The following is a 23,233-nucleotide window of genomic DNA, read 5'->3' as shown; positions in this document are numbered from 1 at the left end:
ACTTTAAGACACCAGAAAAAGCAGAGCAAAATAAATCAAGTCAGCAGAATGAATGAAATAATGATGATAATATGAGAAATCAAGAAAGTTAGAAACAAAAGTAGAGAAAAATCAATGAAACCAACAACTGGTTCTTTGGAAAGATCGATAATATTGACAAACTTATAGCAAGACTGATGAAGGAAAAAAAAAGAGAAGACACAGATTTCCGATATCAGTTACTCAAAAGGGCACAACATTACAAATCCTGCAGAAATTAAAAGCATAAAAAAATTATTAAGAGCAACTCTATGCATGTAAACTCAACAATTTAGATGAAATGCACCTGAACTCACCCAAGATGAAACCTACAATCTGCATAGTCCCATGACTATTAAATTGAACTCATATATTAAAGCCTCTGAAAAAGAAAACATCTACTGTAGCTGCTGAGGAGGTAAAGTATGCATGGCTCACCTGGCCTTCCACTCTGTCTCTAAAAAGTTCTCCCATCATTCCTGGGTGAACCGATCTAAAGGGGCTTTTCATTCTCTGTCTTTAGTTTTTCCTTCATTTCAGCTTGTGCTCATTGAGCTAGTTCTTGATCTGTTAAAATCCTACCTGTCCTTTAAGACCCAAATCAATGCCTTTCATATTCTCCCCAGATTTCCTCAGGCTAGAAAGCAAGGTATTTACTTGGGCCACATTTTCTAGTTCCTGTTCTGGCAGCCAGGAAGCAGAGTCAGTTTTCAAACTACTCTATGCACTATATGTACTTTTCATTGATTCAGATTTTCTACTTGTTTTCATGTTTTATTGTTTTGTTGCTCATATTTTCATCAAAAAATCTTTTGCATGCCTTGCTTATGGCAGGTGCTTAAATATATGAGTAAGTGAATGTTGTTAAAATGTACATGCTACCCGTCGCTTTCTAACGCTGGCACCACCTCTAGCTTGTGGAGTTCCAGCCCTAGGAGAAGAGGGGTAAGTAGGCAGGCCTTTCTACAGTGGCTCTTACAAAGTTACTCAGTGGTTGAGTGCCTCTGAGTTCAATTCCCAGTGAGTCATGCATCTCACTCATGTCTCCTTTTACTGAGGTCCCCATTCAGTTTTGGTGTATGGCTTTAAAGAAGGCTACAACCTATCTCAGAGGGCCGCAGGGCATCTGCTTAGAGCTTGCGAAATAAACAGAACTCTTTACTTTCTCAATGAAGAGAAAAAAAACCTGCAAAGGCCAGTCCTTCTGAACACTCCTTTTCATCTACAACCTGGTGTTATGGGAATTTGTCAGCCAGCTTTGTGGGGATGCCCAACTCCAAGTTTCACTAGTCTAAAGAGATATGATGGATGCCTCACATTTATTTCTAGGCTCAAGAGACTCTGTCACTTTTGCTCACATTACCATCATCACCACCCCCAGCTCTCAAATCACACACAGGTGTCCACTTCCTGTATACATTCTCCGAATCATAAACATCTACTCTGTAGCTCCACTGTTACTCCTTTGCCCACTTCCCTGCCTGGAAGTTCTTTTCCCTCAACTTTACCACTCAGCGCAAACTCTCTGGCTTTCTCAGTTTCCCATCCACAATAATTAATCTCTTTTCTCTGAAGCATTTCCTGCACCACTTGTTGTGATTTACATGGTTGTATTGAATTGTTATTTAGGCTGCTTTGAGCTTCTCAAAGGTGGGGATCCTATAGACTTTTCCACTGTTCCCTGTGTTCTCAGCCTGGTTTCTCCACAGAGAAAGTAGCCAATACTGGTAGAGTGTATGGTAACCCTGGAAGGCCAGAATTTAAAATATACAATTACTGGTTCTCAGCTACAGTCACTATGCCAGAGCTTCAAGTTAGATGGTGGTGTGGGGGTGGGGGTGGGGGGCATGCCACCATCAACATCTCCAAGGCTCTAAGTGCCCTGCACACTCCTACAGTACCACCCCTGTGCATCTGATGCTGGGGTGTGTGTTGCATCTACACTGGGAATTGAACTCAGAGGCACTCAACCACTGAGCCACATCCCCAGCCCTATTTTATATTTTATTTAGAGACAGGGTCTCACTGAGTTGCTTAGCACTCTTTTGGCCAGCCTCCCCAGATTAGTGGTGGTTTATGGGCTTTACCTTATCTGCATCCCTTTCCTGCAGGAGCACATGTCCTTGCGCAGGAAGAGGCTATTCAGGGTGACTGCCCCAATCAAGAAGAACAGCTGCTTCACTGCCTGCCTCACAAGCTCTGGGTCCAGGCCATTCTGGCACATGGTGGTGTAGAAATAGCTCAGCTGCTGCAGGATGGAGGTCATCGTGTAGGCGTCCGTGTCGTCAATGCTGGATGACCGCTTCCGGAAGCCCGTGGGCTTCAGGCCGGAGATGCCCTGCAGACTCTCATACTCCAGCATGCCAGGCACTAAGGGGAGAAATAGAAGCACTTCTCACACAGGGGCACGTCAGAGAACATGTCCCACTGCCCTCGTGTGTCTGTTGAAGGAGATGGCACACTTTCTACAAGAGTCAGTGGATGTAGTTGAGATAGAAAAAGCAAGAGTCAAGGATTTGGGAGCATGGGGGTGCTGGGCAGGGGTGAGGGGACACAATGGACAGCTCTCCTAAAGGGCCAAGCTCCTTACAGGCCTGATGCCACTCTTAACTCAGAGGAAGGAGAGCTGTTTAGCAATAACTCAGGGCCTAAGGCATTTTAGTTTCAGAAAACTGAGCAAAGTATACAAAAATTTAAATGGGACTTTTAAAGCTCCAGAAATAGCTACCTAAGAAGTACAGAGATCACATCAATGATAGAAGCTCCCAAGTGTTTTCTTTCAGGATGGATCATCTTTACAGAAAGAAAACTACCAGCTGTGTACTATTATTAATGGAATCATTTTAAGCAAGCAAAGAATGAAAAGGTGGGCATTTATGTTTTCTTGGTTTTTAAAATTATGTTACTCATAATCAAACATTCCTAACACCAAGCCTATGTTTTAAAAAGTTTCAGTGTTACTATGAATATTTTTTTGGTCATCAACTCTCTTCTTACCTATTATTGGTTGGATGTTATTTTCCATTACGATAATGAACTGATGATATATTCGTATGGCCACATCACTAAGAATCTGTCTGTATTCTGAAAGGTCAAAATTGTTCAAGCAATTCTTATTCTGATGTGGACTGTTATGCTTCATAAATTCCTGAAAGCAATTTTGAGCATATTAATATTAGAACACAATAGATACGTAGAGAATTGAAAGTACTGTCTCTACTAATGATATTATAATCAGCATCTACTATAGCTTGTACACCTTAAAACTTCATGTCTGCTTTGTTTCAAATGAGTCCTTGAAGTTTGGGGTAATATTTATTTTCTATTAAAAAATGACACCATTTTCCTTAATGATCTGCCAGTCATCGTGTCACTGCACTTCCTTACAAAGGTGCCCTGGAGCCTGGGACTGAGAGGAAAACAACTCCCACAGAAGCTCACAGAAAAAACTGCAAAGCTCCCAAGGAAACCAACTGCTGTTTAGAGGTCTTTAGATGGAGTAGCCTTACAATTAAAAGGTCTAGATCAACCTGAGATGTTTTAAAATGTATACTATGGACTGAATGTTTGTGTCTCCCTCAAATTCATATGTTGAAGCCTTAATTCCCTCTAATAGACGTGGCTATACTTGGAGAAGGATCCAAGGAAGTAATTAAGGTCAAGTGAAATCCAGGGTGGGTCCCTGATCTGATACAATTGGTGTCCTCATAAAAAGAGACAACACAGAGCCCACTCACTCATCCTCTGTCATTCTCTCTGCACACAGAAAAGGACACAGGGTGAAGGTGGCTCTCTGAAAGCAGGTAGAGAGCCTTCATCAGGAACTGACAATCTGTCAGGATGGTGAGAAAACAAGTTTCTATTGTGTAATCTGGTCTAGGGTATTTTGTTACAGCAGTCTCTAATACACTAATATAGTATATTTAATATGTTCAAAGAGATTTTAAAAATTAAAAATAGGACATTATGATAAGAGGTAGTGGGAAAAAACAACAGAAATTTAGATATAAAGGTATAGTAAGTAATTGAAAAATTACTCAAACTTAGAAAAGAATACTCCCTATGTGGCTGAAGGACACAAAGAAAGAATCTTAAAATAAATGATGTTGAATAATATCCTCTTCCATTATCATCTCACAGATGCCAGTTTGTCTTAACTAGACTGATCCATGGTACCTCCTACCCCTCCTCTTACCCCTTGGTGATTTTTAGTCAGTTTTTTTTTAAGTTGGAGTTTCTTATTTCTCTTTTTGTTTTCTAGTACTGGCAGGATTATTTTTATGCTTTATTTTATCTTCACTTCATTGGGACGATTGGCTATCCACATGGAATAAGATATGAGACCATTACCTCACACATTATTTGGGATTGATAAAAATTGCACCAATGTTGGGTAGGTAAAACCATAATTGTGGACTCTAAATTCTAAACTGTAAAATTCTAGAAGGGAATATATTCATGATCTTGGGTAGAGAATTCTTAAGACACAAATCATGAAAGAATAGGATTAATGGATTTAAGTACATAGAAATTAAAAAAAGAACTATGTATGACAAAGGACTCCATAAATAAAATTAGAAAATAAACCACAGTACATCATAATATGTAAAGACTTTCTACAAACCAACAAGAAAAACATCAGCTCTAAGAAAAATGGAGAAAATATGTGATTAGGCAATTTAAAAGGAAACACAAATTACCAATAAGTCTCTGAAAGGATGCTTGACCTCACTAGTAATCAAGCAAATAAGATTCAAGTAAAAATGTATCATTTTATATTCATGAAAATTGGTAAATAACAACATGTTAATACTAAATGTTGAAGGTATGAGACATTGGAAGCTTCAGACATTGCTGGTGGGATTATAAATAGTACAACCATTTTAGAAAGCCACAAAACCCCTAAGAGGCACTTTGTTTTTTTCATTCAATGAAATTTTTCTCTGTGAGTTCTTGAAAGTGAAGAACTACTTCATGGCAACAACTCCAAGAAGCAGAGTTGGGTTGTAAAGGAATTCTATTTACAAATCGTGGAAAAACAATCAGAATCTATAGAGAACAGCTCACAAGAAATAAGCACATTGGACTAGAGGCTATATTTTGGAGTCATAATACCAAAAACTTTGAAGTGTCCCAACCAGAAGGACGTGGCCTATGGTGTACACCCAAGTGTCTGACAGGGGACATGCCTCTGGTCTCTTGGGTGAAGGGGAAGCCAGAAGCCAGTTGGAACACTGGCTGTCTCTGGAGCTGAGTGTCCCAGTTCCTAACCCCTATGTGAGCTCTGGATCAGGAGAAGGTCAGAGGCCAGCAGTCAGCACAAGACACAAAGCAGGGCAGTATCCTACCTCTTCTCCACTGTACTGCTTCAGGCAGTTGAGGAAGTGACACGTATTGGAAAGCCAAAAGGACAGCATCTCAAAGTCTTCTAAATGGTCCTAAAAAAATAAGATAACGCTGGACTTGATGATGACTGGTGTGTCTGAGCCAAGAGCAGATGTAGCTTACCTGTTTGGTTCATTGTTGGCTTTTGAGTAAAATTAACTTTTACTTTTATTCACTAAAGCCTTGATCAAATTTATGCTGTAATAATAAGAGCTTCTATTTCTATTGTAGGTGCATTTTGCAACATAGTTCTGTGCAGATTATGTCTGTAGTTATGAAGCCTGCAGAAGGCACTGCAGGAATGCCTGGGAAATGTCAGTCTCACATTGTGAATGGGAGGACAGATATAACAGATGTAGGAACAGATAAATAGGTGGTCAAGTGCCCACATGATTGATGTAGACTGTGCTGCAAAAGCTCAGAGGACAGAGAGATGATGGGGAACCACGGGTTGGGTGAAAATCTCATGAGAGAGGTGGAAGGATCTGCCTCTTGAAGCACAGGGTGGAGAGAGGAAAGCCGTGGAGAAGGAGAGCAGGAGTGAGCAAGAGGCAGAGGCACAGTGATCATGATCAAAGAGGTACAAGGAAGACTTGGAAAATCCTGGAATTTGGAAAACAAGGGAGGAGCGTTTCAAGAAGATGATGATAATACTTTAGTCTATTTTGGGAGAATAAAAACAAAAGCAATACCATTGGATTCAGTGGAGGAGTTACTGGAGGTATTTTAATAGATTGTGGGGTACTCCATCTTTGTCATTCCAGATTGCAAGGAAGAAAAAGAGAATTGGTGGAGGCTCCTAGTAGAAGCACTTTGGCAGGCAGGAGGGGGAGGAAAAGGAACAGTGGCTGAAGAGGGCACGTGGCCCAGGTGAGCATTGGTGTATTGGAGGTAGGGCAGGGGCAGGTCCTGGGCATAGACAAAGGCAGAGGGAGGTGTTCAGGGAGAATTTGAGACTAAAGTTGCTGGCAAAAAAGGGCTTTTGTAATTATCATGCCAAGCATCTTTTAGTATATAAATATTTAGCTAAACATTTCAGAGCATCAAGATGAGATGAATATTGTGTGCCTACGGCTGGAACACAATATGAGTTTGTCTTGTTTTAAGAAAACTCATTTATGAAAACATGAATAAGGAAAATGTCAATTTAAGGAAGCCCTTATGACAACATTCCCCTGACTCTATGAAGATAGTGATTATAAAGTGTGTGGCACAAAGCAAATGCTCATTTTCTCTAACACCAGATGAAAAATGAATTACTGGTACAATTTTTTTTTTCTTGGAGGAGAGGGAGAAAATGCCCATATTCTGACCTTTCAAACATCTACTTTTTAAAAATTCTTTCCTTTTGTTAGAATAATTTAAATAAGGTTTAACTCTTTGAGAAAATATATTTTGGGGCTGGGGTTGTGGCTCAGTAATAGAGCACTTTCCTAGTGCATGTGAAGAACTGGGTTCCATCCTCAGCACCACATAAAAATAAATAAATAATATAAAAGTATTGTGTCCACCTACAACTAAATTTAAAAAAGAAAATAGGGGCTGGGGCTTAGCTAAGTTTTAGAGTACTTGCCTCGCAGGTGTGAGACCCTGGGTTCAATCCTCAGCACCACATAAAAACAAATAAGTAAATAAATAAAGATATTGTGCCCATCTACAACTAAAAAAAATTAAAAAAAAAAGAAAATATATTTTGCTAAAAGTGAGGTAGGTCTTCCTTTTTTTTTTTATTGATTATTTATCGCATTACATAGTTCATGATATATCATCTTTCATACATTAGACTCAAGGTCTTCCTTACACTAAAACATTCAAATATATCCCAATATTAAATCGTGTTTCTCTTTTGGAGGGGCATGAAAAACAGTGGATCTATATTTTATTGTTCCTTTTTCATGTGGATCAGTATGTTATAATAGCCAGAAACTTGGACTTTTTACTGAAAACTGGATGATTATTTCCTAGAAAGAGAGAAAACAGATTTGGTACTAACTCCACTTACTGTGGTTAATGGAATTTTCTAACTGAGGACAGCGTAAAGTCCAGCTTTGTATCCCAGGATCCAGGTTGAACCAAGCATTACTTAAGAGCTCTTTTTATACAGAGCTTCTACCCCTGTGAGCAAGGATCTGGTCTGTTTAAAAAGATCTCTGAGTCTTAGTTATAATTATTTTCTCATTTATCACTTAAGAGTTTCCAAGAAAAAATGAATCCAGTAAGTGCAGAATGGGTTTAGGATTATGTTGTAGCTGGAAAGGAAATTGACAATGAACTATATCTTACTGTTACATCAGTATTCACATAACTCTTTTCCTTTTTATTGCACTTTTTTTCATTGCCTATATGTCATACCATGAGAAATTTAGTTAGTAACTTCTGATTATGCACTACACATACAGGATCTATGTCCCATGTGGGACATAGATGAATTGGCATGGATTCCCTACCACTCAGTAGCAAACTCCTGTTGGTGTAGTTGTCCAGTCTTTCCATTGAGGAGAATGTCCTAGGGATTGGCATTCAGCAAGTTGGAAGAAACCTGGGTCCCTGCATGACTGTGTGGAGCAGAGACCCCTTCCAAAATGAATGGCTCATTATGAGAAGAGGAAAACCTCCATTTTCTTTCATGCATTGCATATTTGGGGTGGGTAGATGGGAGTGGTCTCATAGCTACAGTAGCTTAACCTTATAAAGCTACTAACCTAACAAACACACAGCTCATCTTCATTTCTGGACTGGGGAGAAGAGTACATAATGTGATTTTAGGAGGGAGAAGTGTATCATTGCCAAAGGAAGAGATGAGTAATTTTTCACTTCTTCCCATTCCTCATCATTCATGCTTGCTACACTGTTAGAACACATGCCTCACATCTGGTAATCTCGCAGCTATTCTATTCTCCTAAGGGAATAGAAGTAATGAGGTAGTAGCTAGTAGGTTGTAGTCTCACTGGTAAGGTTTTGAGGTGCTAGGGGTTGAACTTAGGGCCTCATACATGTTAGACAAGAGCTCTACCACTGAGCTATATCCCCAACCTTATTTATTTTATTTTGAGACAGTTGCCAAAGCTGGCCTAAACTTGTGATCCCCCTGCCTCAATCTCCTGAGTAGCTGGGATTGCAGGTGTGCATTTCCACACTTAGCACTTCTGAGGTCTGTTGACAGATTCTTGTCCACTTGTCTTTCTCTGACAGCTCTTACTAGTTGGGCCTCAAACTGGTTTGAGGAATTATGTGGCTCACCCAAGACTGGACACTAAGGGTAGGTCAAGAATGAGCATCTAGATGTTCCCGTTGGTGCACACCCACACCGAGGGCCAATGTCAAAGGCAATTCCTTACCTTAACCACCTGCTTGATGCCATTAATGGTGCTGTTCATGAGGGACTTCAGCATGTTGGCATCATTTAAAGAGTCTGCATAGCGTACACACATGAACAGGATGTGAGCTGGCAGTCCGGGGATCATGTTCACAACCACACCACGGGGCTTCAGATCTGGAGCAGAGAGAGCCAGTGAGGACCAGAGCTGATGGGTCAGCTCTCCTCCTGAGGACCCTTGGTTGTGGGCAGGGGATTTGGTCATTTTTCTGCACTTCATGCAGAGCCTGAACACTCAGGGGTTTCTTTTCTCTTTGAGGAATTCCATCTGGGTCCTCTCTCGGTGCCACCTGCTCCTCTCACTTCTCATTTGCAAAGCACTCTCTCCTTTTTAAAAGTCCAGATGAGAGATAGAAGTTGTAATTTTCCTTGGTGTGGAGACCCTGGATTTTTGATCCCCAATAGAAGAAAGGAACCCAGTATCATAAACCCCTACCTCAATTTCTTTGATGAGGATGAAAAATGATCTCAACAACCACAAGAAACCACCTTGAATAGGAAATCCAGGGACATAACAGTGTAGAGGAGTCGAGCCTGGTCTTGGGTAAAAGAGAATGGCAGAGAGACAGAATGAGGCTGAAAGGAAAGACAGGCTTCACAGAAAAGGAGCTCGTTGCTGCTGCATTAAGCCATGGGAACAAAGAAGAGGCCACTACTCATGGTATACCAGTGAGGGTAGGGAAGGGAAGGGTGGGGGTACTTCATGCTCTGAGGGGGTCATTCTGAAGAAGAGGAAGTAAGACTACCCCTCAACTTTCTATTTAAAAATCTTGGGACCAGCTACCAGGAAGGCAGCTTTTCTCCCTTCTCCTGGAAAACCACTTGGAGACTGTGGAAGATTGATTCTAAGACCACTAACCCTCATGCAGTCTGGGATGTCCTAGAACTGGGGTTTGGCTGGGCAGCTCCTATCACAATGCCTGTAAGTGGATTTCTCAGCAGAAGTCAAATAGTGCACAGAGCCACAATTATGACCACTGTGGCTCCTGTGCTGAGACCCAACGATGAAGGCAAAGTTTGGAGATATTTTTATTGTTGTGACTAGGGGTTGCTACTGGCTTCTAGCGGGGGAAGTCAAGGATGTGGCCCACCTCACTCCCTCAATAAGGAGTATCTGGTCAGTAGTGCTGAGGCTGAGAAACTGCAAGCTAGAGGAAGAAGCAATGAAGGAAGAAAGAGGAAGACATGGGACTTGCCCTGCCCAGGACTTTGGCATTGACTGATGTTTGAGTTTTCACAGAGAAAGCAAGAAAAGCAGAGTTCCAGGTTTTACTACCAAGAATGAGGTTTTGAATGAGCTTGGCCTCGTCTTCTCTCTTGTATTCCAGCATTCCAAGATACTCCTTGGGTCCCGAGGACAAGTGTACATCGTTGGCTGCAGACAGAGGCGAATAGTCAGCTAAACACACAAAAAGCAACACTCACAGATTTCTTAATGAGACTTCTCCATCTGCTCTTGCCCCGTTCTGGCTGGTCTGCTTATGAATTTCTGTGGCTTTCAGATATAGTGAAACCTCACAGTATCTTGAAGATTTTCTCCCAGTAGTAATTTCTGTCTGTGAATATAATCAGTGAGCTCAGCTGCTACTAAAAAGGTCTCAAAGGACCCTGATGAGCACCTGATAGGTCTCCAGCATAGCAGGGATAGGAAAGAAACCAAGATGCTGCCTGTCTTCAAGGTGCTGATGCTGTGGTGAAGGAAACGGCCTAGGAAACATTTGTCATGCAAACTACCAAACTATACAGTCGTGAGCACAGTGACCGAGTTAATTTTTTTTTTTATTGCTGTGACAAGTTACCCAAAACGTGGTGACTTAAAATAACAATTTTTTTTTTTTAATGCTGGGTATTGAACCCAGGGCCTCATGCATGCTAAGTGTGCTGTTTACCACCGAGCTACTTCTCTAGCCCAGACAACACAAATATTTAATCAGATAGTTCTGAAGGTCAGAAGTCTGAAAGCTAAGCCAAAATACCTGGCTCCTGGATAAATAAATTGCTCCTGGATTCCTGACCCAGAACTCTGTTGTTAAATGTTATTTGTTGTAGGCTTCTAAGTTTGGGGGTAATTTGTTGTATAATTTATTGCAGGAAAGCAGATGAGTTCTAATTTAGACATGCTGATTTGGAGGGACTGATAGGAAAGCAAAGGAAGTAGTGTTAAAGGCAAAAAAGAGCTCGGATGAAGGAAAATAAGTGAAGATGAACATGGATTTTTGGTAGTTCTTGGGTAGAGATTGTAGTTCATTCATTTATTTGTTCCAACAGTGGGGACAGGATGAGGGGTAAGAAAGGACAGAACTGGCTGTGCTCTCATGGGGCAGACCTGCATATATCATTTGTTATTGAAGAGGAAAGAGCCTCAGTTTGGTTTTGGACATTTTAGATTTGAGGTGGGAGTTGAATACACACACAAAAAATAAATAAATAAATAAGTTCTTAAAAAGAAAATTAATTGAGTCCGGTATGAAGTGCATGCCTGCAATCCCAGTGATTTGGGAGGCAGAGGCAGGAGGTTTGCAAGTTTGAGGCCAGCCTCAGCAACTTAGCAAGACCCTAAGCAACTTAGTGAGAACTTGCCTCAAAATAAAAAATTAAAAAGGCTAAGGATGTGGCTCTGTGTTTAAGCATCCCTGGGTTCAATCCCCAGTTCCCAAAACAAAATGAAACAAACAAAAAACAATGAATAGAGAAAAAGGAATAGACAGTTGCAGATACAACCTGAGCAAGAAAATTGGAGAGGAAGAGGAAAAGTAATAAAGGACAAAAGAGTGAAGAGTGAAAGGAGAGAGCTGAAGACGGGCAAAGTTCAGGGACTCTGCAGCAGAAAAAGGGAGGAGAGGCTTTGGGTCCTTTCCCCAGGGGCTCAGAGTGTGAAGTTCAGTCAGTGTCTGCCTTCTTGGTTCTTATTCCTCTCCCCTAATAGAAATCGGGATATTACTGATCCTACCTATGTGACAGGGGAGAAGGTGAATTTCAAAGCGGTTAATTCAAAAACTGCAATTTAATTTTTAAAGGGGCAGGGCTAACAGAGGAAGAGGTTACAAGTATTTATCATAAGACATCAGCTGAGATGACATGAGTATGTCTTGCATTATCTGAGGGGTGGTGAGCTGTCTTCCTGCCTTGAAAGACTTTTTCTTCAGTGCATCACTAAGCCCTACATGTGACCAGTTGAGAATCACCACTTTAGGTTTCCTACGTGGCTTTGGACCATGTAGGACATACACGGTTCAGCACATGTTGGCCTTAGCTAAAAGCGCCAAAGAATAAGTACCTTCCTACCTTTTTCAATCGTCTTGGTTAGAGTCTTGACTTGATCTTGTAGCTTTTTAATCACTCTGTCCTTCATGTCTAACTCTTCTTCAAGGTCCTTCAGAAAATGAAAAGAAACAAGGACATTAGTATAGAAGCCCCCCCGGTCTGTTTTGGGGCAACATCTTTATTGAACTATAATTCAAATACTGTACACTTCACTCATTTAAGCCACTTAGTGGTTTTTAGTGTAGTCCTAGCTGTGCTACCATCACCATTATCTAATTCCAGACATTTCATTGTCTCCCAAAGAAAGTATAACCTTTGATGGCCAGGCTTCTCAGTGATCACTAATTTTTTCCTGTCTCTACAGATTTTCCTATTCTAGACAATTCATATAAATGAATGATACACTATGTGATATTTCATGTCTGGCTTCTTTCACATAGCTTACTGTTCTCATGCATGCTGTGGCTTGCAGTTATATTTCATACCTTTCTATGGCTGAATGATATCCCATTGTATGGGTCAACCGCATATATCTTGTTCTGTTTTCCTCTTACTCTTTTTAAAAAATATTTATTTCTTAGTTTTAGGTGGACACAATGTATTTATTTTACATTTATGTGGTGCTGAGGATCGAACCCAGTGCCTCATGCATGAGAGGCCAGCATTGTACCACTGAGCCACAATCCCAGCCCCAAGAAATCAGTGACAATGAACTACTTGTGTGTAAGACTCTAAGGGGAGAAATGCTCTGGAGAGGTGAAAGCCACTGACCCACTGGAGAAGAATTAGCTTTCTTTCTTTTTTTTCTTTCTTTCTTTTTTTTTTTTTTTTTTTTTTGATGGTGCTGGGGATTGAACCCAGGGTGTTATGCATGGGAGGCAGGCACTCTACCAACTGAGCTATATCACTCTTAGGTAATCGTCCATCAAAGAGAATTTTAAAACATGAGTATAGAAATGTGGGCCCTCCAGATGTCCGAAGCTGGAGAAACTGATGAGAGATGTAAGCCCTGATTTTGCCTCTCCTTCTTTATAAGGAGGTGGCCTTGCCCATGATGAATTTGGCTAGTCTTAGATACCTAGAAATATCTCCTGTAGAGAGCATCTTCTTTTTTTTTTTTTTTTTTTTAAAGAGAGAGTGAGAGAGGAGAGAGAGAGAGAGAGAGAGAGAATTTTTAATATTTATTTTTTAGTTATCGGCAGACACAACATCTTTGTTGGTATGTGGTGCTGAGGATCGAACCCGGGCCGCACGCATGCCAGACGAGCGCGCTACCGCTTGAGCCACATCCCAAGCCCGAGAGCATCTTCTTAAGAAGAAGTTCTCATGGGTATAGTTAGATCTCTAATAATTAATGTGTAGTTTCAATTTTGAATTTAACTAAAGGATTATATTATAGGTTGAACAGTCTTTTTAAAATTTATGGCTCCCCCAAATGTGACCTTATTTGAAAACAGGGTCCTTGCTGTTGTAATTAAGCTAAAGATCCACATAAGGTCATACTGTTAAGATGGGCCCCAAATCCAATAAGAGTGTTCTTTTCCCAAAAAAGAACACACAGGGACACATAGAGAAGGCCACGTGAAGAGAGGAAGAGGCTGAAGTGTGATGCTGCCATGAGCCAGGGAATGCCAGGAGGCACCAGGGTGCCTGAAGAGGCAAGTCTCAAGAAACCTTGGAGAGCATGGCCCTGATTTCAGACTCTGGCCTCCATAACTGTGAGAGAATCAATTTCTTTTCTTTTCTTTTTCTTTTTTTTTTTTTTCTGGCAGTGCTGGGGATTGGAGGTCAGACAAACACTCTACCACTGAGCTCTATTCCAAGCCCCATAAATTTCTGTTCTTTTAAGGCACCTCATTGGTGGTGACTTCTTATGACAGATCCAGGAAAGTTACACAGATCAAGTCTCATTGGGCAAAATCTTCCACCTAATATGGCATGCAGAAATTATATATCTTTTGTTTCATATTCATCTGATCATTTGTAACATGTAGGCTCACTCATTGGTTCAAAAATAGCTTGTTGAAATGAGCATACTGGGGTGCCTACTCCCTAGCTCTGGGCACTGCAGAAGAAACAGGGTTCCCTCTCCCTGCTTGGGAGTACAACCAGACACGAGAGGTGGAGGACTCAAGAGAAGGGCACTGATCAGGACCCCACTGTACTCCTGGGGAATCAGGAACAAATTCATGCAAATTCCAATCAACTCAGGGAAGACACCTGCTTACAGCCAGTGGGTGAAGGATCACAGGGGACGACATGCACATAACCCAATGCTCAGCCTCTCTCTTAGGCTCCACTGACAGCCAGCCCCCCACAAGAGGCCTGCACATCCCCTTCCAGTTCGGGCAGCCTCACATGCATATGGCAGGCAGGCAGTTACTTCTTTGGTGGGATTTGAGAAATCTATTCTCTAAGAAAGTTGTGCTTGCCTCAAAATAGATGGCCATCACTTAGGGGCCACTGACTGGAATTTATTATTTCCTATTAAATGTCAAACTCCTGGAATTCCTCTGTTAGATGAAATTACTCTCTTAAGTTAAATCTTGATACTGCAAGACATGCTTTTATCCTATCCAGGCTTTTCTGTGAGATAGGATACAGGGGCTTGACAACGGAGAGAAGGGCTCGTGAGCATGTCCAGACTGAGTTTTCAGAAGGGGCCAGAGAGGATCCTGACTCCAAGGAAGGATCTTGTCTTTTACTTCATGCTTCTGAGTCTTGTGGGATTCATACACCAGTACAATTTCAAAAAAATAGCTGGGGATTAAAATAGGGTTGCTAAATTTCATTTTGGTGAGGGCATTTAAAATTTGGAGAGAACTTTATAAAATTTAAAGTCTTCCATCTGTTGTCATGGTCATTTCATAGAGAACAATGTGACTCTCAAAATTATAGGTGATTCATGCTCCCAGAACAAGCATGGGCTTCGTGAGGGGTACGTTCTGCTCAGCAAAGTGCTCACACATCAGCCTTGTCCTCCAGGTGCTGGAGATCAGGGCCCCCTTGTCTCAGACAGTGCCATCCGGGGACAGCACTCAGGAAACAGGGTCCTGTGGGGTGTAGCCTCTCCACCCCTCTCCGCTGTGCCTTTCAGCAACTGGAATTGTTCTCACCCTGTTTTCCAAAGAGAGACGAGAAGCTTCCTGCCGAAAATCACTGCCGACTTCACTTTCGGTCTCACATTGCTTCTTCAGGTGCTCGCTGGCCTCCTGCAGCTCTTGGATCTTATCCATCAGCTTCTCTTTCGCTTTGGTGTGTATTTCATTCTGGGCTTCTGCTGCCCTGGGAGAGACAGAGGGACTTCTCATATTAGTTTTTTTTTTTTTTGTTTGTTTGTTTGTTTTTTTTTTTTAGAGAGAGAGAGAGAGAATTTTTTTAATATTTATTTTTTAGTTTTCGGCGGACACAACATCTTTGTATGTGGTGCTGAGGATGGAACCCGGGCCGCACGCATGCCAGGCGAGCGCGCTACCGCTTGAGCCACATCCCCAGCCCTTTCTCATATTAGTTTGACCATCATGCCAAGTGCTGGTGTTTCCATAGAAGGAAAAACACCAGAGCTGATTTGCAAGTTAACACTTACTTTCTTTGTGTTCCTTCCTCTTCTAGACGGCGATTTAACTGATTAGACAATTCTTCCAGTTTTCCTGTAGTGAGAAGAGCTGTCAGTGCTGTGGTGGGCTATCTCACAGCATTCTGATTTGGGTTGGGCATTATTTTCAGTTATCAGAGGTTCTAAACTGCATTCAGGCAAATATCAGGTTTTGTTGGGTTTGAACAGTGTTTTAAATAATTTGTTAAACCCTTATTTAAAAGTTATAATATTTCATGTGAAAAAATCTAGATTTTCTTTAAAGATAGGAATATCCAGCAACGCTGGGGACTATCTTTCCACTTGGCAAAAATCAATGAAGCCTCGAGGAAGCTGTCTCCTTTAAATGCCCTCCAACTGTTACTGTACCTTCCACTGCCCGTGCTGGGAGAATCAGAGCTTAAAACCCCTGAAAGCAATGACCTTTCTGGCCCTAGACACCCTGCACACCTTTGAAAAGCAGGCCCGTGAGGGTTCTGTTTACCTTTCATTTTCTCAGTTTGTTCATTCAGACGAATTTCAAGATCTTGCTTCTGTTTCTCCAGCTCTGAAATTTGCTGTTTAAAGTCTGGGATCATCTTTAGAGAAGAATTATAAACATTAGACTAAATACCTTCATCTATGAACTTTACCATCTCAGAAATAAACTATACTGTCTGTCTTTGTGTTCAGACCATAGAACGTGTAGTTGTATAACGGGGCCAGCTGAGGTGCCCTACTGGATTCCTTCCCTCCCTCCCTCCTTCCCCCCCCCTCTCCTTTCTCATTTTATCCTTAAGACCTATATGGTAGTCTCAAGAGATTCCAGCATGCTCAGAACTACACTGAGACAGATGTGCAGTGTAGCAGATGTGCACTGTGCTGAATGGAGGGAGGGGTGATGTGAAAGATGTAGGCAGCTTTTTGGTCTAAACCCAGAGACCCGCTCTCCTCATCAGTGAATAGAAAAAAATAATAAAAACAAAACAAAACAAAACAAAAACCACATTTCAAATGGTTCCACTGCTACTTCTGAACTCCAGGCCACATATGGCTCCGTTAGTGTAGGTCTGGAATTGTCCACTGTGCTCCACAATCCTTTATCCTTTTCTATCTGTTATTTATTTAAAAATGTCCATCAGCTCCATCCTTAGCCAGATAAAAACTTGTTTTTGTTGTCTAAGCTTTATATAGACACCAGTGACTTAGAATGGCAAATTCCTCATTAAAGTTTTATTCAAAGAATATAGGAAGAGGAGAATGTTCTTAATGGCTGTTCTACATGTCCTGCTCCTGACTGCTCACCTGTTGATGCACCCAGAGAGTTCCTGGTAGAGGAGGAGATAGTAAAGAAGCGGAAGAGGAGCATACTGAGGCAGGGTGATCTGGAAGCCAAGAACAGCCGGGAGGTGGGGAGTGATCGACGTCATCAGAGGCTGCTGAGAACCCGTGGGGGTGCAGGCCGATTTGGCTGGTAGTAGGGGCATGTGACAGAGCAGTGTGACCAGAGAGAAAATGAGAGGCTGGTAGAGAAAGTATGACTAGATGGCCTTTGAGAAGTCCTTCAACTCTCCAAAACAATGGGCTGGTAGCCATGGAAGACATGAGGTTAAGAAAAGGATGGTTTTTGAGTAACAAGATTCTGAACGTATTTTTCCATGCCAGAAGGTGTGGGTCACAAGAAACGATGAGACAAATGCTGTGGGTGAGAATGGGAGTCACTGAGGAGGAAGCCCTAGAACAGGTGAGCCTCACACCATGAACCGAATATACTCCCTTCTCAAGAACCAAGCTTCCACCTTAATGTCGGTTTTTTCCAAGGGCTTAGGGCTAAATTTAGGTACATGGATTTAAGGAGACACACACATACATAGAATTTAAATCCAGCATATGGTAATCAAACCTACACTGAAATCAAACTGCTCTCTAGCCTAGGGTCATTTTACAGTTTTATCTTCTGATAAAAGTATTATTTCTGGAAAAAAAAATAGTGTAATTCCCTTGTTCAACTGCCAAAAAACTGAATTTTACTCTACTGAGGAATAATGTCTCCAGGATAATGGCCACGGCCAGGGACCATGGCTGAGATGATACCATGTTTTCTGATGTCAGCCTGGCAACTTCATGACGGATACTTTCATTGATATCATTCTCTTCTCTAAACAACTTCTGCAGGTGGTTGATTTCTTGACTTAGATGCACCACTTTGAAGTTCAGAGCTTCAATTTCCTTTTCATAGCAATCTTTCTGAGACTGGAAATGGTTCTCCAAAACACTGTTAAAGGAGGATCAAGAAATAAACCATAGGGCCTCTGTTCTGTTATGCTGACTACCGTGAGGGTGTATATAGGCAGCAGTTATGAAGGTCATGATTGCAGTTGACTTATGAATATGCATGGTTACAGGCTATGTTGTTAGAGACTGTCATTATGGGGTCCATCTGGGTAGTTATGAAGCATTGTGTGGGGTTAGCTTGCAGTTAATGATAAAGAAATTTCATTTTTGAAGTTATTAAATTACATTTTTTACTTTCTTAATGTTAAAAATATATGCCATGGCCCGGCTCGGTGGTGCATGCCTGTAATCCCAGCAGCCTGGGTGGCTGAGGCAGGAGAATCACAAGTTCAAAGCCAGTCTCAGCAAAAGTAAGGCCCTAAACAACTCAGTGAGATCCTGTCTCTAAATAAAATACAAAATAGAGCTGGGGATGTGGCTCAGTGGTCTAGTGCCCCTGAGTTTAATCCCTAGAACCCCCCCTTCAAAATTATACATATGTATATATGCGCTACGTATGGTGCTACAATTGTGAAAACATGTCATTATGTGTGGGAGACCAACCTTACATGTGCCTGGGTTACACTCCCAGGCTGGGTGCTGAGGCGCTTAGTCGCAGAAATGTAGCTTTCCCCACACTTCTTGGGTTCGAGGGTCGGTGTCTCGTGCATGGGTGTGTCTTGCTACAGCCCCATGGGTGAAACTATGCTCACCTGTTCCTTTGTAATATAACCCCTTGCCCTGTTTAGGATAGAATCTTCCATGGAAGTGCCTTGTGTGTGTCCCCTTCTCTTACTGTGCCCTTGGGTGTGGCCTACCCAGATGTCAGTCAACCTGCTGACAGTGGACATCATGAAGATAGACTCAGCCCCCTGAAACCTGACCCCTTGCCTCATTTGAATAGCTTCTCCTCAATAAAAGGGGTCAGCACGTGCTCTTACTCTCTCCTTAAGGTCAGAGGAGCCATCACAGCGACCCCAAAGAAAAAGGTATTTGTGTCTCTTGTGTGGTTATTTTGCGCAGCCCAGTTAGCCCAGTTCAGCTGGAGTGACCCCTGAGCCTTTTAGTCGTGAACAGAAACCCGGCAATTATGCATTATGGGCTTTGGGTGGTGGCAGTGTGATGGGGTGGTGGGATGTTGGTGGTGGGAAGGCTGCGTGTAGTCACAGGGACATGTGGGAACTCTGTGTCCTCTGCTCAACTTTGCTCTGAATCTAAAATTGCTACAAAAAACAAAGTGTATCAATTTAAAGAAGACAAAAAAAAAAAACTCCTTAAATATGCCCATATATCCACAAGCAACAGTGACTGACTTATTTGCTATAATTAGCTTTTACTATATAGGCTATAGATTTTTTTACTAGGCAGTTTATCCAATGAAGAGATTATTTCTCATTACTAAAATAATTACCTAATTCTCAGAGATATTTCCAGTAACTATTAGATTATTCTCCTGTAAGAACATACTTTATGTGTCAAATCTACAAAAAAGATAAGCTTTTGGCTTTTCAATAGTCTATTATCTCCGAAAAATAAAACAGAACCCTGAGGGAAATTTCTTACCGTGTTGCTTTCTTTAGTCCTTCATAAGCAAACCAAAGTTCTCCATCCTCATTTAAATGTTCCAAATCTTCCACAGAAAGCCTGGAAAATAAGGAGGGTAGGAAAACTCTATCATCTCTCTCATGTTTTACATGTTTTCAAATGTTTGATGATGCAGAAATGATTACCTGCTTCTTACATCTTCAACGTCATAGCTCTCGAGAAGTTGTTTCGTGATCTCTGACATCTTTTCTAAAAGGAAAAGGTAGCGCAGTATAAATCACATTTGTACATGATTTCTCTTCTCCATGACATTGCTAGGGTCCAGCTAAAGAACTTACCAACTGTTTGCCCAAGTGACCAACCAACCTCCCAGGTATTCAACCAACTAGCTATCCAAGCCACCAACTGACCAACTGAACGCACACCAGTCACAGGCAACATCACTTCTGCAGGGACACACCTATGGTAACTATGATAACTCGGCCTGCATCCCACGGACAGTGACTTATATCTTTGTTACCTCTCATTTCTCGTTTCTGTGACTGCACGTGTTTTTCCACGTCTATCTTCTGGGTCTGAAGCAGCTCGATCTCCTTCTCAAACTCAGAGATGGTCTGAATCATAGTGATGATAAACAGGTGGAGAAAAAATATTGGTTTTTCTTTGCCTGGGACAAGGGAGCTCTTACAGGAGTGGGTGGGGGCAGGCACCCTCCTGGAGTGCCTTCCTAAAATCTCAGAAAGCCATCAATGCTTGTAACAACTGCTCTTGAGCACAGTTCACGGCTCAAAATGCTGTTGTTTATTCTCAGATCTACTTGATTGTATCAGTAGAATTAGCTTCTGTATTACAGAAAGGAAACGATAACTACTAGAGCTTGCAGAGGGAGTGGGTAGAGGCCAGCTGGGAAAGTAAAATCACAGGGACTAAAGCTCTCTTTCAGGGGATAAAGTCTGGGAGGGGCGGTGGGCAAAGTTGCCATCTTCCTAACTGTGAGTTTGGGCTACAGCTAGGCTTAAACGTGGGACAGTGGCCCAGGTAGGGTGATTTCAGGTAGTCAGGAGGGCGGCCTGGGCATTGGGGTCCCCTGAGGGGCAGCTCCAGTGGTGGAGAGGCTGTATCCTACCTTACTCAGCTTGCGAACTTAGCTAGAGGAAGGATCACGGGTTTGTGCTTTTGTAGGTAAGAGAAACATGAAGATTCTTGGGGCAGCAGAGGTGAATCACCTCTCCTTGGTATTGTAATATTTCGGTGAATGTTATAGATCACACTTGTATTTACTTATGCATTTCAGACTGACTATAACACAACTAACTTGATAACAATAGGTTATTTTCTTGGAAAATCAGACATCTTAATGTTATTACATTGGGGAGCTTGATCCAGAGTTTTAGCTACCAAGGAGGAAATGAGTGACATCTACTGGAGCCTCACTCCAAGTGCAGCCTCCTGATTTCCTAAATGTAAGAAAGGCGGTAGCCAGATAGCATGACTCTTGCAGATTGATGTCAGTCTTATGTGATTGCTCAGAATAAAGAAGGCATAGGATTATGTGGCTGAAGGTGATGCTTTCTAATCATGTGTCCTGTATCCTACTTTCAAACAATTGGAGACCAGGATCCAGAAAAAATGGTCAGCCCTGCCAATAGAGTTCAGAGGCTACCCAGATGTAATTTCAGAAGCTCTTATATAAAAACTATGCATGACTATTCCAGGACAGTCATGTAGAATATTTGTGTAATTTTACAAATATTCTACTAATGTGTTTTACATATTTACTAGAAGCTTAAAAGCTCTCCAACTTTACAATGAACTGTCTTATATTTATGAACATAGGTACACATAGGGTTACATTTTCTGGTAGGGAAACAATTAAGGTAAGCCTTAATTGTCCAAGCATGGGTCATTGCTTTGTTTGTTTAAAAATTTTTATTCTTTCTAAGAGCTTTTTATTAAATTTCCCAGGAACATTTATATGTTTTTATGATAAATAAAATACTAGACAACAGCTAGTATTTTTGTATATGATTTAGCAGTTTAAAATGTCTTTCTATGTGGATTTTCCCTCTCCACTTTTTCATTTTTAATGTAAATTGACATAGTATAGTTGTGTATATTTATGGGGTACAAACTAAAGTTAAGATTTTAAACCAAGCTAATTAACATAGCCATCCCCTCAAATACTGGTCATTTTTTTGTGGGGAGAACATTTGAAATGTACCCTCTTAGCAATTGTGAAATGTGCAATACTCTGTTGTTAACTACACTCACCATACTGTGTAATGGATCATTGCTTTGGGGGACTTCTGATGAGAGTTTAGAAGGAATATTCTGATATAGAGTAAGTTAATTTTGATATAGGTATTTATAGATGTATAACATGATGGGTTATATAATAAAGGCTCACTTCAATTTATAACTTGATTTGGAAGTATTCTTTAAATCAACAATTTAGATAACTATGTAAATTACATTTACATAGTTATCTAAATATGTGTTGGTGTTTCCCCAGCACCACAAAAAAAAGTTAGAAAGCTAACTTTTAAACTATGAAATCCAGTTTCATAAGGGGCTCCTGCTCAGAACCTGGTGGACTCAGGCTCCTCTGGCCTTTGGCCCTGATGCCCAGGCTCTCAGTTGTTCAGGAGGGAACATGGAACAGCTTCTACAGGTCGGATGGCTTCCGGATGGCTTCCCAGGGGAGTCTGAAAGCCAGAGTGTCCCACCTTAGCCTGCTTGCTCAGCCGAGCCACTTCCCCCTTGAGGCCATCTGAGGTGACACGCTCCTCCTCCAGCCGATGGTGGAGTTGTGTTTTCTCATCCTTGAGAGCTTTAATTTCTTCTTTCAGAGATTGAATCTGCTTCTCATAGTCTTGTGTTTTCAACTCAAAACTTTTTTCAAGAAGTCTAGGAAGAAAATGAAGAAAACAACTTAGAACTCTCTCTTCAGTCTTTGAATTAGAACAAAATATCATTTTGGAAATAATGAAGAGACCCCCCACAGAAGAGGAGAAAACGAATTGGGACTTATTGTGATACTTCTGCTAGCCAGTGGGTTTATTTGAGCAGACTGTTTCCTGTTCCCCTAGTTAAAAGAAACTTCTTTTTTTAAAAAATATTTATTTATTTATGTTTTAGTTTTCGGCAGACACAATATCGTTGTTGGTATGTGGTGCTGAGGATCGAGCCTGGGCCGAACGCATGCCAGGCGAGTGCGCTACCGCTTGAGCCACATCCCCAGCCCCAAAAGAAACTTCTTATACCTTCTGATCTGAGAAGTGCAGCTTTGAGATGATCATGCACAGGGAACACAGAACCAGGGGCTGAACTTAAGACATAGTGGGGGGCTGGAATACAGCTCAGTTGGAGGAATGCTTGTATCAAATGCACAAAGCCCTGCGTTCAATCTCCAGCACCAAAAAAAAAAAAAAAAAAAAAAAAAAGACACAGTGGTTGCTGGGGCTCTGCATTCCTAAGCCATCCCTGGGTTCCATGCAGTCCTCCTGAGGGGCCCCTTCCCTCAGCAAAGACCTTGGCACCCTCTGTCAAGTCAGCTCCTTGCCAGTTTCAAGGACCCTGTAGGGGCTTGGTTTGGTCCTAAAGAAATTAATACAAATTGAGCACCCCAATAATCTGAAAATCCATAATCTGAAATCTCTGAAATCTAATATTATTTGATCACAATATGATGCTCAAAGACTTCAGGTTTTTGAGCACTTTAGATTTTAGGTTAGGAAAGTCAAAGCAATGACTCCAAAACATAAAAAACTGAAATTTGACGCACTCTGACTCCAAGC

The 23,233-nt window shown here is 41.4% G+C and overlaps 1 protein-coding gene across 1 annotated transcript in view; it reads right to left on the bottom strand.

The window, feature by feature from the left end:
• Positions 1–23,233, bottom strand: part of MYO5C (myosin VC) — a 93,489-nt gene that overhangs the window by 8,781 nt on the left and 61,475 nt on the right. Inside the window, exons 25-38 of the mRNA XM_081292998.1 lie at positions 22,163–22,343; positions 19,957–20,050; positions 19,622–19,685; positions 19,455–19,535; positions 17,712–17,892; positions 16,123–16,216; positions 15,630–15,693; positions 15,160–15,328; positions 12,065–12,152; positions 10,056–10,154; positions 8,742–8,896; positions 5,367–5,456; positions 3,016–3,166; positions 2,106–2,388 (exon numbers count right to left, since the gene is read on the bottom strand). Coding sequence (XP_081149124.1) covers positions 2,106–2,388; positions 3,016–3,166; positions 5,367–5,456; positions 8,742–8,896; positions 10,056–10,154; positions 12,065–12,152; positions 15,160–15,328; positions 15,630–15,693; positions 16,123–16,216; positions 17,712–17,892; positions 19,455–19,535; positions 19,622–19,685; positions 19,957–20,050; positions 22,163–22,343 — 1,794 coding nt within the window. The remainder of the gene's footprint in view (positions 1–2,105; positions 2,389–3,015; positions 3,167–5,366; positions 5,457–8,741; positions 8,897–10,055; positions 10,155–12,064; positions 12,153–15,159; positions 15,329–15,629; positions 15,694–16,122; positions 16,217–17,711; positions 17,893–19,454; positions 19,536–19,621; positions 19,686–19,956; positions 20,051–22,162; positions 22,344–23,233) is intronic.

Source organism: Spermophilus citellus (assembly GCF_964194105.1).
Source record: "Spermophilus citellus genome assembly, chromosome: 4".
NCBI classification, from domain to species: domain Eukaryota; kingdom Metazoa; phylum Chordata; class Mammalia; order Rodentia; family Sciuridae; genus Spermophilus; species Spermophilus citellus.
Note: the sequence above shows the minus strand (reverse complement) of the source record. Positions and strands in the feature narration are given on the sequence as shown.